The 14,440-nt window shown below is 44.5% G+C and overlaps 2 protein-coding genes and 1 long non-coding RNA gene across 9 annotated transcripts; 2 read left to right on the top strand and 1 right to left on the bottom strand.

Moving 5' to 3' along the window:
* Positions 1-326: 326 nt before the first annotated feature.
* Positions 327-13,285, top strand: HTD2 (hydroxyacyl-thioester dehydratase type 2). 4 transcript variants are annotated; one of them, XM_025377241.1, is made up of 6 exons: positions 360-493; positions 4,365-4,462; positions 4,567-4,651; positions 10,184-10,260; positions 10,588-10,666; positions 11,111-13,285. In XM_025377241.1, the coding sequence occupies exon 6, from the start codon at positions 11,288-11,290 to the stop codon at positions 11,792-11,794; it is 507 nt and encodes a 168-aa protein (XP_025233026.1). In that variant the 5' UTR covers positions 360-493; positions 4,365-4,462; positions 4,567-4,651; positions 10,184-10,260; positions 10,588-10,666; positions 11,111-11,287; the 3' UTR covers positions 11,795-13,285. The 4 variants fall into 4 exon arrangements, with proteins under 4 accessions (XP_025233028.1, XP_025233026.1, XP_025233027.1 ...); XM_025377240.1 differs by lacking the exon at positions 360-493 and adding an exon at positions 633-715; XM_025377243.1 differs by lacking the exon at positions 4,365-4,462 and having other exon boundaries at positions 327-493.
* RPP14 (ribonuclease P/MRP subunit p14) lies at positions 338-12,180 on the top strand. Of its 4 annotated transcripts, none has more exons than XM_025377245.1 (6): positions 338-493; positions 4,365-4,462; positions 4,567-4,651; positions 10,184-10,260; positions 10,588-10,666; positions 11,111-12,180. In XM_025377245.1, exons 2-6 carry the CDS (start codon positions 4,386-4,388, stop codon positions 11,165-11,167), a joined length of 375 nt encoding a protein of 124 aa, XP_025233030.1. In that variant the 5' UTR covers positions 338-493; positions 4,365-4,385; the 3' UTR covers positions 11,168-12,180. The 4 variants fall into 4 exon arrangements, with proteins under 4 accessions (XP_025233030.1, XP_025233032.1, XP_025233029.1 ...); XM_025377247.1 differs by having other exon boundaries at positions 386-493; positions 4,346-4,462; positions 11,111-11,822; XM_025377244.1 differs by lacking the exon at positions 338-493 and adding an exon at positions 592-715 and having other exon boundaries at positions 11,111-11,822.
* On the bottom strand, positions 12,033-14,008 carry LOC112619246. Its single transcript, XR_003118196.1, has 2 exons — positions 13,516-14,008; positions 12,033-13,286 (listed from the first exon to the last, which is right to left on the bottom strand). It is a non-coding gene; the product is annotated as an uncharacterized LOC112619246 (long non-coding RNA).
* Between the last annotated feature and the right edge of the window lie 432 nt (positions 14,009-14,440).

The raw sequence follows: 14,440 nt of genomic DNA, 5'->3' as shown, positions 1-14,440 counted from the left end.
GTGGAAGAATCGCTTGAGTCCTAGAGGTGGAGGTTGCAGTGAGCCAGATTGCGCCAGTGCACTCCAGCCTGGGCGACAGAGTGAAACTGTCTCAAAAAAAAACAAAAAAAAAAATTGTTGAATGAATGAATGCATTAAGAAATGGATAACTATGAAGCACCGTCCAAGGCGGAATAAATACGCCTTATAAACCGCACCCTTAGCAAACTGCACATACGGCTTTTCCGGAGTGGACACCAGAGGGCGCTGAGCTCGGCCACTCTCAGCTCCGGATCAGGATTCGCGCCTGGGTCCTTAAGAAGACGCTGCGCGGTGACGTCATATCCGCCTGGGCGTCACGCTTCGTGGGGCGGGACGAGGAGAAGCCAAACGTAAAGACACCAGGAGTTTCTCGGCCCCAGGTCTGGCTGCTGCCAGGGAGTTCCAAGCCTTGGCGGGTTCTTGCAGCGAATAGGAGTCTGGGCAGGCGTCAGGCTAGTCCGACGGAGAGTGGGTAGGTGGAAGCTCTCCAAAGAGCGGTGGTGGTTCGGGAGCCGTCTTAGTTGGCCGCGCCCCGGGCGCATGCGCGGGGCGGGCGGCGCGGCTTGGGCCGCTAGTCCGTTCCGGCCCGGGGCGCTGCGTGCCTCCGTACGGCGCCGCGCAGGGTCTCGGCCGCAGAGGCGCAGGCGAGACTTCGGAACCGTGTCCTGAGCGCGCTCCGTGCGCCCGGCGCGAGGTGAGCGTTAAATGGTGGTTGTTGAAAAATACTGAAAGCCACCCAAGTTCTCAACAGTAGGGAAATTGAGCTTTTAAAAGTGATTGATTTAGTCCAAAAACTGGACGTTGCATGTCCACTGTACACGACACAGTGTTTTAGGGCCTTGGGAAACAGCAGTGAACAAGATAGCAGGATTCTTGGAGTGGACCTTCTGTTGGGATGGGGGGCGAGTACAGATAAAGATAAACGAGTTACATAATAGTCATAGAAAAAGGCAAATGCTACGAAAAAGAAAGCAGGGACGGGGCATGGGGGTGGGGTGCGGTGTTAGCCGAGAAGGGCACTGGGCCAAACCGATTGAGATTTGAGTTAAGCCAAGAAGGAAGCAAGGGTGTGAGCCCGGTGGCTGCCTGAAGGAAGAGGTTTCCCAGCGTGGGGAAAAGCTAGAGCCGAGGCCCAGGGGTGGGAGCGAGACTGGCGCGTGCGAAAGAACTAGGCTAGGCCTGTATGGTGGCGGGGATTGAGCGGAGGGAGAATGGCAGGACAAGAGGTCAGAGGTGTTGGGAGGGCAGCCCTGCGGAACCTCCAGGCAGAGCCTTGCAGGCTGTTCTAAGGACTTTGGCCTTACTCTGGATAAAACGGGAACCATAGCAAGGTTTTGAGCAGAGGAATGATGTAGTTTGAGTAGATGGTAATGGACTCACGGGCCACCGTAGAGTTGGAGAAGCGGGGGAGTAGGGGGAATCAAAGATTTATTACTAATAGGTCAGATTAGGAGCATCCCTGTGCAGCCACTAAAAAAGGCTGACTTTAGCCCCGGCGCGGTGGCTCATGCCTGTAATCCCAGTACTTTGAGGGGGCCGAGGTCGACGGATCACTTGACGCCAGGAGTTGGAGACCAGCCTGGGCCAATATGGCAAAACCCCATTTGTACTAAAAATGCAAAAGTTAGCCGGGCGTGATGACGTACGCCTGTAATCCCAGCTACTCGGAAGGCTGAGGCACAAGAATTGCTTCGGCCCGAAGCATTCCAGCCTGGGCGACAGAGTGAGACACTATCTCAAAACAAACAACAAGACTTTAAAGATGATAGTGACAGTGACTTCGTGAGCCCACATCTGTGGAGAGCCTGGTGAATATATTTAATACCAGTCTGTACAAAATAATTTCCCAGTCATCCTCTCCTTTAATCTCAGAACAGCCTGCAGAGGGCAGTGCTGTCATTTGTAAGTTTTTTTTTTAATTGCAGAAAATACGTGACATAAAATTTATCGTAAGTGGCATTGAATATATTCACAACGCTGTGCAGCCGTCACCACTGTCCATCTCGTGGACGTTGTGTTAAGTCTTCGTTTTACTGGCATCTAAGCCCTGGGCGTAATTTCACTCCCCTACTTTAGGCAGCCAGCTCCATCAAGGCAGTAACACTAAAAAACATTTATGCGCCAAGCAATGAAAGAAACAGATGAGGTTTCTTGTTTGCCCTGCCCTTGTAGTTAGGGGAGACTCTGGTGACTGGGAAAGAAGCATCAGGTAAGTATTGCCGCTGTCCTGAAACCAAGGATTCTTTTGAATATATAGGCTTACCACTATCACTCTTCCCTCATTTGAATACCTCCTTTGTGTCATAGTATTACAGTATTTTTTGTTTGTTTTGGAGACAGGGTGATGCTCTGTCACCCAGGCTGGAGTGCAGTGGTACAATCACAGTGCACTGTATCCTTAACCTCCCAGACTCAAACTATCCTCCCACCTCAGCCCCTGGAGTAGCTGGAACTACAGGCACACACTACCATGCCTGGCTAATTAAAATTTTTTTTTTTTTTTTTTTAAGAGACAGGGTCTCACTATGTTTCCCACGCTGGTCTCATACTCCTGGCCTCCCAAACTGTAGAGATTACAGGCATGAGTACCACGCCAGGTCCCAAAGTATTAATGTTTATTGAATGGATTGGTAGATGTAGCTCCTTGACCCTGACTTCTTTTCTCCAGAGGTCACCATCTGGGAGTGGTTGAAATTGGGTCTAACTCAGAGTGGTTTTGGAAATGCTGGTCTGTAGCTCTGTGACCTTGGATAAGTCTCTTTCCTTGATTGGGCCTCAGTTTCCTGGTCCTTGCAGTGGGGGATCCGTATATTAAACAAATAGACAATGTTAAGAGATTGCATAACATGGGGACTTAATTTAGAGCAGGGTGTCAGAGAAGACCTCCATGAAGAGGTGACATTTAAACTGAAAGTTGAAAGATGAATAGGACCTGTCCAGGGGAGAGCAAGGTTGGCAGGGAGCCAAGGAAAGGAACTGTCTGCAGAGAGATGAGCATGTTCTACATTCTTGAAAGTTCAGACCTTTTAGAAGCTGCATCGAGTGCCCATTACAGGAATCCCTCTTCTCAACCCCTGTGCTGTTTAAGCTCAGTCGTTCACAGACAGTCTTGCATAGACCTGGCTTTCAGATTGAGAGCAGGCAGACCCAGGATGGGAGAAGATGGCAGAACGACCACCCCTCATTCTTCTCTTTGTGTTCTGTGTTGACGGAGAGTAAACAAGAGGATCTTTGTGTTTACTCTTCAAATCTTAAGATTTTACTCCTTTATGGCTTTTTCTTTGGGTAAAGAGGCATCATAACTGGTCTTGAGCGAGCTCAGAGTGGTTGGAATCTCTGGGTGCCCTTGGGCAGATGTTACCTACGTTTACTAAACCTCTGTGTCATCTTCTCAAAAATGGGAATAATAATATTGCTTACCTAAGGAGCATTTTGAAGACAAGCTAAGGCATGTGAAATGTTTAGCACAGAGCTGGGTGCTCATAAGGAAAATTGTTAGCCAAAATTATGTTATTATGTTTTAAGTAAGAGTATAGTAATTTGGCATATACAGAATATAGAAACTTCTTTTGTCTTCGTATTGGTAACCTTAGTTTGACCAGAATTAGATGAGTTACTGTGCCCAGAAGTCTTTTAAAAAACAAACAGGCGGCTGGGCACGGTGGCTCACGCCTGTAATCCCGGCACTTTGGGAGGCCAAGGCGGGTGTATCACAAGGTTAGGAGTTCAAGACCAGTCTGACCAATATGGTGAAACCTCGTCTCTACTAAAAATACAAAAAAGTTAGCCAGGCATGGTGGCACATGCCTGTAATCCCAGCTACTGGGGAGGCTGAGGCAGGAGAATTGCTTGAACCCGGGAGGCGGAGTTTGCAGTGAGCCAAGATTGCACCACTGCACTCCAGCCTGGGTGACCAAGCGAGACTTCTCCAAAACAAAAAACAAAAACAACAGGAAGGCCGGACCTGATGGTCACATTTGTAATACCAGCACTTTGGGAGGCTGAGGTGGGCAAATTGCTTGAGCCCGGGAGTTTGAAACTAGCCTGGGCAACATGGTGAAACCCTGTCTCTACAAAAATACAAAAAAATTTGCTGGATGTGGTGGCATGTGCCTAGAGTCCCAGCTACTCAGGAGGCTGAGGCAGGAGGATCACCTGAGCCTGGAGAGCCTGAGGTGGAGGCTACAATGAACTGTGATTGCACCACTGCACTTCAGCCTAGATGACAGGGTGAGACCCTGCCTTCAAACAAACAAAAAAAACCCAAATAGGCCAAATTCTCATCAAAACTGTGAAAAATAGCATATGCATTGGTCATTTCTAGCCCTCTTGACTTACTGTAGGTGTGATCAGCACTGGAAAAGATGCCTGCTCCTGCTGCCACATATGAAAGAGTAGTTTACAAAAACCCGTCCAAGTACCACTACATGAAAGTCTGCCTGTAAGTTTAGTTTCCTAAGTTCTATTTTAGATTACTTTTCTAACATCAATCTGAATAGAATGAAATTTAATATGATGTCTTTTTTTTTTTTCATGTTTTTTTAGAGAATTTCAAGATTGTGGAGTTGGACTGAATGCTGCACAGTTCAAACAGCTGCTTATTTCGGCCGTGAAGGACCTGTTTGGGGAGGTATGGAATCACTTGGTAGATTGAACATTCCAAAGATCATTGTAAGAAATACAGGAGGAGGCTGGGCGCAGTGGCTCACACCTGTAATCCCAGCAGTTTGGAGGCCTATAATCCCAGCAATTTGATCACGAGGTCAAGAGGTCGAGACCATCCTGGCCAACATGGTGAAACCCCATCTCTACTAAAAATACAAAAATAAGCCGGGTGTGGTGGCGCATGCCTGTAATCCCAGCTACTTGGGAGGCTGAGTCAGGAGAATTGCTTCAACCTGGGAGGCAGAGGTTGCAGTTAGCTGAGATTGCCCCACTGCACTCCAGCCTGGCGACAGAGCGAGACTCTTTGTCTCAAAAAAAAGAAAGAAATACAGAAAGAATGCTTTTCAAACATTAAAAAAAAATTTTTTTTAATTATACAACTCTGTATTTTTAAATGTTTTATTCATGTATTGTAATAAACACATTTGTATTCCTTTTTTTCCTCCTTCATCGTCTCTACCCTGCTACCCTTCCCAGCCTCTGGTAATCACCAATCTACTTTCTATCCTCATGAAATCTACCTTTTTTTTTTTTTTTTTTTTTTTTTTTTTGAGATGGAGTCTTGCTCTGTTGCCCAGGCTGGAGTGCAGTGGTACATTCTCGGCTCACTACAGCCTCTGCCTCCCAGGTTCAAGGAATCTTCCTGCCTTAGCCTCCCCCCAGTAGCTGAGATTACAGGCATACGCTACCATGCCCAGCTAATTTTTATATTTTTTCTAGAGACAGGGTTTCGCCATGTTGGCCAGGCGGGTCTCGAACTCCAGACCTCAGGTGATCCACCCGCCTCGGGCTCCCAAAGTGCTGGGATTACAGGCGTGAGCCACTGCACCTGGCAAGATCTGCCTTTTTAGCTCTCACATACGAGTGAGAACGTGCAACAGTTGTCTTTCTGTGCCTGGCTTACTTCACTTAACAAAATGGCCTCCAGTTCTATTCATGGTGCTACAAATGACAGAATTTCATTTTTTTTTTTATGGCTGAGTAATATTCCATTGTAATACATACCACTTTTTTTTTTTATCCATTGATGGACGCTTAAGTTCTGTATTTTGGCTATTGGGAATAGTACTGCAATAAATGTGAGAGTGCATATGTCTTTTTTTTTTTTTCCTCCCGCCTTGGCCTCCCAAAGTGCTGGGATTACAACATGAGCCACTACACCCAGCTGCACATGTCTTTTTGAATTGATTTCCTTTCCCTTGGATTGCTGCTTAGTAGTAGACTTGCTGGATTAAATGGTATTCTATTTTTAGAATTCTATTTTGTTTTTTGTTTTTGTTTCTGAGATGAAGTCTTGTTGTGATGCCCAGGGTGGAGTGCAGTGGCATGGTCATGGCTCACTACAGCCTCAGCCGCCCAAGCTCAAGTGATCTCCCACCCCAGAATCCCTAGTAGCTGGGACCACAGGCATATGTACCACCAAGCCAATTTTTTTACTTGTAGAGACAAAGTCTCACTACGTTGCCCAGGCTCCTGGACTCAAGCAGTCCTCTTGCCTTGGCCTCCCAAAGTTCTGGGATTATAAACATGAGCCACTGCACCTGACCTATTTTTAGTTTTTTGGGAAACCTCCATGCTGTTCTCCATAGTGGTTGTACAGTTACATTCCTCCCAGTAGTGTATGAGGGTTCCCCTAGAGATTACTTTATTTATTTATTTTTTTGAGATGGAGTCTTGCTTTGTCACCCAGGCTGGAGCGCAGTGGCACAACCTCCGCCCGCCCGGATTCAAGCGATTCTCCTGCCTCAACGTGCCAAGTAGCTGGGACTACAGGCGCCTGCCACCATGCTCAGCTAATTTTTGTATTCCCCTAGAGATTATTTTAAAACTGTGTTTGAAATTGCAGAAGTAAACTTTCAGAGGTGATGAATTTTGTTGGGTTTATTCTAATATGCCTTCTGTTTTACAAGGAACACAGTAGACAAATGTTTGTTGTAGTACAGTGCTACTCAAGGTGTGGCCTAGACTGGCAGCCTGCAAACTCTTTGCCCATCTTGAAGAGATAAGGAATTTGCAGCAGAACCAGTGCACTACCACTTTTAATGAGAAAGTCTCCTTATGGGCCAGGCTCAGTGGCTCACTCCTGTAATCCCAGCTCTTGGGGAGGCTGAGGCGAGTGGATCACGTAAGGTCAGGAGTTTGAGACTAGCCTGGAAAACATAGTGAAACCCTGTCTTTACTAAAAATGCAAAAATTAGCTGGGCGTGGTGGCACATACCTGTAGTCCTAGCTACTTGGAAGGCTGATGGAGGAGAATTGCTTGAACCTGGGAGGCGGAGGTTGCAGTGAGCCCAGATCACGCCACTGCATTCCAGCCTGGGCAACAGAGCAAGACTCTGTCTCAATAAAAAAAAAACCTCCTTATGAAAAAAAGATGAACTGAACTAAACACGGTGATTAATGATACTATTGGTTTACATTCTGATTCAACTCCTTATTTTGTCATAGACCAACACTTTAAGCAGATTTGAGAAAAGAAGTAGAGAAGTAGAGTTTTAGAAGTTGAGAAAATGGCCGGGTGCAGTGGCTCAAGCCTGTAATCCCAGCACTTTGGGAGACCGAGACGGGCGGATCACGAGGTCAGGAGATCGAGACCATCCTGGCTAACACGGTGAAACCCCATCTCTACTAAAAAAAATACAAAAAACTAGCCGGGCGTGGTGGCGGGCGCCTGTAGTCCCAGCTACTCGGGAGGCTGAGGCGGGAGAATAGCGTAAACCTGGGAGGCGGAGCTTGCAGTGAGCTGAGATCCGGCCACTGCACTCCAGTCTGGGCGACAGAGTGAGACTCCGTCTCAACAACAAAAAAAAAAAAAGGTGAGAGAAGACAGAGGATGCTCAGGAAATTATTTTCTGATTCATATAGTCTGTCAAATCAAAATATGCTAAGTACCTCATCAAAATTTAAAGCCTCTGCAAAAGACTCTTTAAGAGGATGAAAAGGCCAGGCGCGGTGGCTCACAGCTATAATCCCACCACTTCCAGAGGCCAAGTGGGTAGATCAGTTGAGCCCAGGAGCTCCAGACCAGCCTGGGTATCTGGTGAAACCCCGTCTCTACAAAAAAAATTTGAAAAATTGAGCCAGGTGTGGTGGTGTGCACCTATAGTCCCAACTAGTCAAGAGACTAGGGTGGGAGGATTGCTTGAGCCGAAGAGCTCAAGGTTGCAGTGAGTGGTGATCACACCACCATGGCTGGGGGTGGGGATGGGAAAGGATGAAAAGATGAATTACATACTAGGGGAAAATATTTGTAAACCATGTATCCAACAAAGGACTATAGTGTTTAGAATATATAAATGACATTTGGCCTGATGCAGTGGCTCATGCCTGTAATCCCAACACTTTGGGAGACCAAGGCAGGAAGATTTCTTGAGGTCAGGAGTTCGAGGCTGTAGTGAACTATGATTGCACCACTGCATGTAGCCTGGGCAACAGAACAAGACCCTGTCTCAATAATAATAACACGCGGGTATGGTGACTCACGCCTGTAATCCCAGCACTTTGGGAGGCTGAAGTGGGTTGATCGCCTGAGGTCAGGAGTTGGAGACCATCCTGGCCAACATGGCAAAACCCCGTCTATGCTAAAACTATAAAAACTAGCCAGGTGTGGTGACACATGCCTGTAACCCCAGCTACTCGGGAGACTAAGGCAGGAGAATCACTTGAACCTGGGAGGCAGAGGTTGCAGTGAGCCAAGATCACACCACTGCACTCCAGCCAGGGTGACAGAGCGAGATTCTTGTCTCAAGAAAATAATAATAAAGAAGTATCAAAACTCATTTTTGATACTCTTAACAAAACAAAACATTGGCCGGGCGCGGTGGCTCAAGCCTGTAATCCCAGCACTTTGGGAGGCCGAGGCGGGCGGATCGCGAGGTCAGGAGATCGAGACCATCCTGGCTAACACGGTGAAACCTCGTCTCTACTAAAAATACAAGAAAATTAGCCGGGCGAGGTGGCGGGCGCCTGTAGTCCCAGCTACTCAGGAGGCTGAGGCAGGAGAATGGCGTCAACCCGGGGGGGCGGAGCTTGCAGTGAGCAGAGATCGCGCCACTGCACTCCAGCCTGGCGCACAGAGCAAGACTCCGTCTCAAAAAAAAAAAAACCAAAACATTAACAAAAACATTAACAGACATTTTACTAAAGAGAATGTATGGTTGGCAAAGAAGCACATGGAAAGATGTTTAACATTAGCCATTAGGGAAATGCACATTAATGATACAATGAGATACCACTGTATAGCTAGCAGAATGACTGAAATAAAAAATAACAACTTTAAATGCTAGCAAGAATGCGAAGAAACTGGATCACTCATACACTATAGTGAGTATGTAAAATAGTGCAGCCACTCTGGAACATAGTTTGGCAGTGTCTTTTTTTTTTTGGTAAAATTACATAGAGCCACACACAGGTATAAATATGAGTAGACATACAATTGGTAAAATCTGTGGGATTTTACATAGGGAAAATTACATAGAGCCACACACAGGTATAAATATGAGTAGATACACAGTGGGTAAAATCTGAATAACCTCTGGATTGTACCAATACCACTTTTCTAGTTTTACTACTGTAATGTAGTTATGCAAGACATTGACATTGCAGGAGGCTGGATGAAGAGTGCATGGAACCTCCCTGTACATTTTTTAAAAATTAATTTATTTTTGAGACGAAGTTTTGCTCTTGTTGCCCAGGCTGGAGTGCAATGGCACGATCTTGCCTCACCGCAACCTCCGCCTCCCAGGTTCAAGCAATTCTCCTGCCTCAGCCTCCCAAGTAGCTGGGATTACAGGCATGCGCCACCACACCAGGCTAATTTTGTATTTTTAGTAAAAATGGGGTTTCTGCGTGTTGATCAGGCTGGTGTCAAACTCCCAACCTCAGGTGATCCGTCCCCCCTTGGCCTCCCAAAGTGCTGGGATTATAGGCATGAGCCACTGTGCCTGGCCACTCCCTGTACATTTCTTTGTGATCTCTTGTGAGTCTATAATTTTTCTAAATACAAAATTAAAATATATATATATATATGTCTGTGTGTACCTGTGTGTCAGGTAGAAAACTTCGTTCCTGGGGTTTATATAGCTGCGAACAAACAGACATGGCCTCTGCCACGTGGACTAATGTCTTGGTTCTTGTAGTAGGAAAACATGTTAGACAATTAGTGACAAGAATAAAGGGAATTATAAAAGAGAAGGTGTGGTGTCCTGTACAAGAAAGAACATAACAAGCTGACTTTGTCTCAACTTGAAGATCAGTCAAGGAACAATTTAAATGAAGACTCAAAGGATGAGGGACATCAGCCATATGCAGAGGTGTAGGCAGAACATGCTAGGCAGAGGGAGCTGTAAGTAAGTAGGCAACTAAAGCGCCAGCACCATTAAATAAAATACTGCTTTTGTGGAGGAGAAAAGCTGAAAACTCAATGGTTGTCAAAAGTTGATAAGCATTCAAGAATAATGGTGAGAATAGCCTGCTAATAGCATTATTCCACATTCAGGTTGATGCCGCCTTACCTTTGGACATCCTAACCTATGAAGAGAAGACCTTGTCGGCCATCTTGAGAATATGTAGCAGGTATGACAGAGAGTGGGACATTTATAGTATAACAGGGCAGAGAGAGACCAATGGAGAAATAGAGCAAAAATGCTGTCCTGAGAATGATAATTTTTTTGTTGTGAACTCTGAGCAGCTTTTGGTAATTTAAACTGGGATGAATATGAACATTCATCCACCAGAAACTTGTATTCTAGAGAGGGCAAAACTTAGGATTTAGTTACAGCTGTAGTTTCCCATTGATGGTTACAGTTGCAAAGTCAGAAGTGAATATTTTAGAAACCTTAGTTGAGGTTCATTTTGTTCTCTGCCTATGACACAGTGTGTATTTTCTTGATATTTCTGCAGTGGTCTTGTCAAATTGTGGAGCTCTTTGACCCTGTTAGGATCCTATAAAGGCAAAAAATGTGCTTTCCGGGTGATTCAGGTAAAGACTATTCCCTCACATATTGCAAACAAGATTGAGTGGTGGGTCGACTGCTTCTTAATACACTCAACTCATTTTTGTGCTTGCATAAATGTAATATGATTAAAATGATCTAAGTAGGGGAAAATAAAGGACTTGATTGTTTCCAAAAATGTGAGCCAGAGCACTTAGATTTTAAATTCTGTGGGAGTTGTTTTTGGATAAAACTTGCAATCCTGTGGTTAAGGCTTATTTTTCACTTAACGCTTAATGCCTTGTGTGTTACATATTAGTATGCTCTTTTTGAGCTGTGACTACTTGTCATTGAAGGCTTCCTCTCAGGATGCTCTGTAAAATGCTCCTGCATCAGTTTTGTTAATCCTGTAAAACTGGGCATGTTTCCCCATTGCCCTGTGCTTCAGTGGAGTTTCTCCCGATGCTTTAACCTTTTTCTTTCTCTTGTAGGTTTCTCCATTTCTCCTTGCATTATCTGGTAATAGTAGGGAACTAGTATTGGATTGAATGAATAGTCTTCCATTTTGGAAACATTCCTCCACTCTCATATTTATTTTTTTGGTGCCTGCATGTTTGAAGACTGAAGCAGGCTAAAATAGCTCTTGATGAAATTTGTGGGTGCTGAAGATGTTCCTACTAATTTCCAGCCATCGCTTTTGGTGGGGTGGGCTTCGGAGGACAGTCTGCCTGAACCTGCCAGTGCTGACCCTGCAGCACTTTCAGCATATGCACATCAAAGTTGGAGACCGCGCTGAACTTAGGAGGGCCTTCACACAGACAGATGTGGCTACCTTCTCAGAATTAACGGGGGATGTCAATCCTTTGCATTTAAATGAAGACTTTGCAAAACACACCAAGTTTGGAAATACAATTGTACATGGAGTTTTGATCAATGGACTTATCTCAGCTCTCCTGGGAACTAAAATGCCAGGGCCAGGTTGTGTATTTCTTTCCCAGGAAATTAGCTTTCCAGCCCCTTTATATATTGGAGAAGTTGTTTTAGCTTCTGCAGAAGTGAAAAAGCTGAAGCGGTTCATTGCTATTATTGCAGTGTCATGTTCTGTAATAGAAAGTAAAAAGACTGTTATGGAAGGCTGGGTTAAAGTTATGGTTCCAGAAGCTCTGAAATCCTGAAATATGTGTTTAAAGATGTAACCTCAAACACCAATGCTGTAGTTAAAGAGCCTCTGGGGAAATGGATTGCTGCTTTTCACCAAAGAATGGTTGATAGGCCCAGAAGCCCATCTTAGTTAGGGGAAGGGAGCAGGTAGAGGGTTGTTCAAATGCCCACTTTCCAGTTTGGCCTTATGCTTCATGCAGACTTGAGTGTATGCAGGATTTTCATTATCTGCCTGGCTTTTTTGTTTTTTGCTTTTTAATTCAAGAAGTGGGCTGGGCCCGGTGGCTCATGCCTATAATCCTGGCACTTTGGGAGGCTGCAGCAGGTGGATCACTTGAGGTCAGGAGTCCAAGACCAGCCTGGCCAACATGGTAAAACCCCATCACTACCAAAAAAAAAATACAACTATCTGTGCTTGGTGACTTGGCCCTGTAGACCCAGCTGCTCGAGAGGCTGAGGTGGGAGAATTGCCTGGGCCTGAGAGCTGGAGGTTATGGTGAGACTGAGATCGTACCACTGCACTGTAGTCTGGGTGACAGTGAGACCCTGTCTCAAAAGAAAAAGTATTGGGAAGGTTATTTGAAGACTCTACTTTTAAATCAGGCATGGCGGCTCACGCCTGTAATCCCGGCATTTTGGGAGGCCGAGGTAGGCGAATCACTTGAGGTCATGAGTTCAAGACCAGCCTGGCCAACATGTAAAACCCCATCTGTACTAAAAATACAAAAACAAACTGGGTGTGGTGGCGGGCACCTGTAATCCCAGCTACTTGGGAGGCTGAAGCAGGAGAATCGCTTGAACGGTTGCAGTGAGCCAAAATCATACCATTGTACTCATCCTAGGTGACAGAGCAAAACTCCACCTCAGAAAAAAAAAAAAGATTGTACTTTTAGGAATTCAAACCTAGATAGATTTGCATTTGGATAACAGAACCCTACCTATATCTTTGTAGAAGCAGCTTCTCACTGAATTTTAACTGTAAGAAAATAGAAGTTGGGTCATCTTTGAACACCTACCTTTTATCAATGAATATTTTTAGGCCCTGTTCTTAAGTATCTGAGTCACAAGGTGGCATCTTGGGTCTACCTTCAGTGAGACTTGCGTTTCAGGGGAGGGGCGTATGTGCATCCTTGGTCTCAGGTATGTAAACTCTCTGATCTATAAAATAGTGGTAACACATGCCACATGGGATAGTTGGTGGAGATGATAGATGGCGTTAAGCACAGGGCCCAGCCTCTCAGCAGTAGCTTCTAATTACTGTTGCCCATTTCCCCTGCAACTGAGGTGAGGGGTTTTCCTGAGTTTGAAGCTGACTGGCCCACAGTTAAACATAACAGACCAGTCTTTCAGGGTGTCAACCAACCTCTGTTAGTGTTCTTAAGTATAGTTCCTCTTTTAAAAGTTCAGATTATTCCTTGAAAATTTGGATCTACCTCTCATTATATGAATAATACATGCTTATAGTAAAAAAAAAAAATTGTAAGAAATAAAAAAATATTAAGAAGACTATGATCCACATCCAAACACACACAAAGAAGAGCATGTAATTACAAAAATCTAAATATGGTTAAACAATTTTATCAATGTCAATTATCTGCTTATAATGTACTGTGGTTTATGCAGGATGTTCAGATTGAGTGAAGAGTGCTGTTTCTTATGACTGTATGTGTATTTACAATTATCATAAAATAAATATTAAAAATCCCCACAAAAAAAAAAAAAAAAAAAAGAAGACTATGGAGGCCAAATTCTTAAGACTTTGGGGGTTGGAGGCCAGGGGGGTTATATTGAAGGGAAGATGTACCTAACATGTTAGTACTAAATGGCCATCCCAACACAGCCAACACTTTTGTTTCCGTTTTTTAATAACATTGAGATGTAATTCACATACCATAAAATTCACCTTTTTAAAGTGTACATTTCAGTGGTTTTCAGAATATCCACACAGTTGTACAACCATCACCAAATCAATTTTTTTTAGCAATTTTCATCCCCCAAAAGAAACCCCCATTAGCAGTCAATCCATTTATCTCCTCCAGTCCTAGGGAGTCACCAGTCTACTTTCTGTGTCTATGGATTTCCCTGTTCTGGACATTTCATATAAGTTCATACAATATATGGTCCTTTGGAACTGGCTTCTTCGATATAGCATGTTTTTAGGGTTCATCCATTTTACAGCATGTATCAGTACATTTTATTTTATGGCTGAATAATATTCCATTGTATTTACCCATCCATCAGTTGATATTTGGATTATTTTTGCTTTTTGACTGTTTAATAGGAACATTATAGAAGAGGTTTTTATGTGCACAGGTTTTAAATTCCACGAGTGGAATTACTGGATCGTGTAACTTTAATATAAAGAATTGTTAAATTGTTCTTCAAATTACTATTGGGCATGAGGTGGTATCTCATTGTAGTTATGATTTCCATGTATCTTATGTCAGCCAATACATTCAAAACAATCTATGACAGAATTTTTAATTTTTACCCAGAGAGCAGCTGAACAGATGACTAGAAATAATTATTCTAGGCCAGGCGTGGTGGTTCACGCCTGTAATCTCAGCACTTTGGGAGGCTGAGACGGGCGGATCACGAGGTCAAGGTCAAGAGATTGAGACCATCCTGGCCATCGTGATGAAACCCCATCTCTACTAAGA

This window comes from Theropithecus gelada, chromosome 2 (assembly GCF_003255815.1).
Source record: "Theropithecus gelada isolate Dixy chromosome 2, Tgel_1.0, whole genome shotgun sequence".
Classification (NCBI taxonomy): Eukaryota; Metazoa; Chordata; class Mammalia; order Primates; family Cercopithecidae; genus Theropithecus; species Theropithecus gelada.
The sequence above is the reverse complement of the archived record's forward strand: the minus strand, read 5'-3'. Positions and strand labels throughout refer to the sequence as shown.

Excerpts from the sequence above, each read along its gene's own strand:
- RPP14 (XM_025377245.1), top strand. The coding sequence starts at position 4,386 with ATGCCTGCTCCTGCTGCCACATATGAAAGAGTAGTTTACAAAAACCCG. Across the intron at positions 4,652-10,183 it reads TGAAGGACCTGTTTGGGGAG|GTTGATGCCGCCTTACCTTT; the intron begins GTATGGAATCAC and ends TTCCACATTCAG. Across the intron at positions 10,667-11,110 it reads GTGCTTTCCGGGTGATTCAG|GTTTCTCCATTTCTCCTTGC; the intron begins GTAAAGACTATT and ends TTTCTCTTGTAG.
- HTD2 (XM_025377243.1), top strand. The coding sequence starts at position 11,288 with ATGTTCCTACTAATTTCCAGCCATCGCTTTTGGTGGGGTGGGCTTCGG.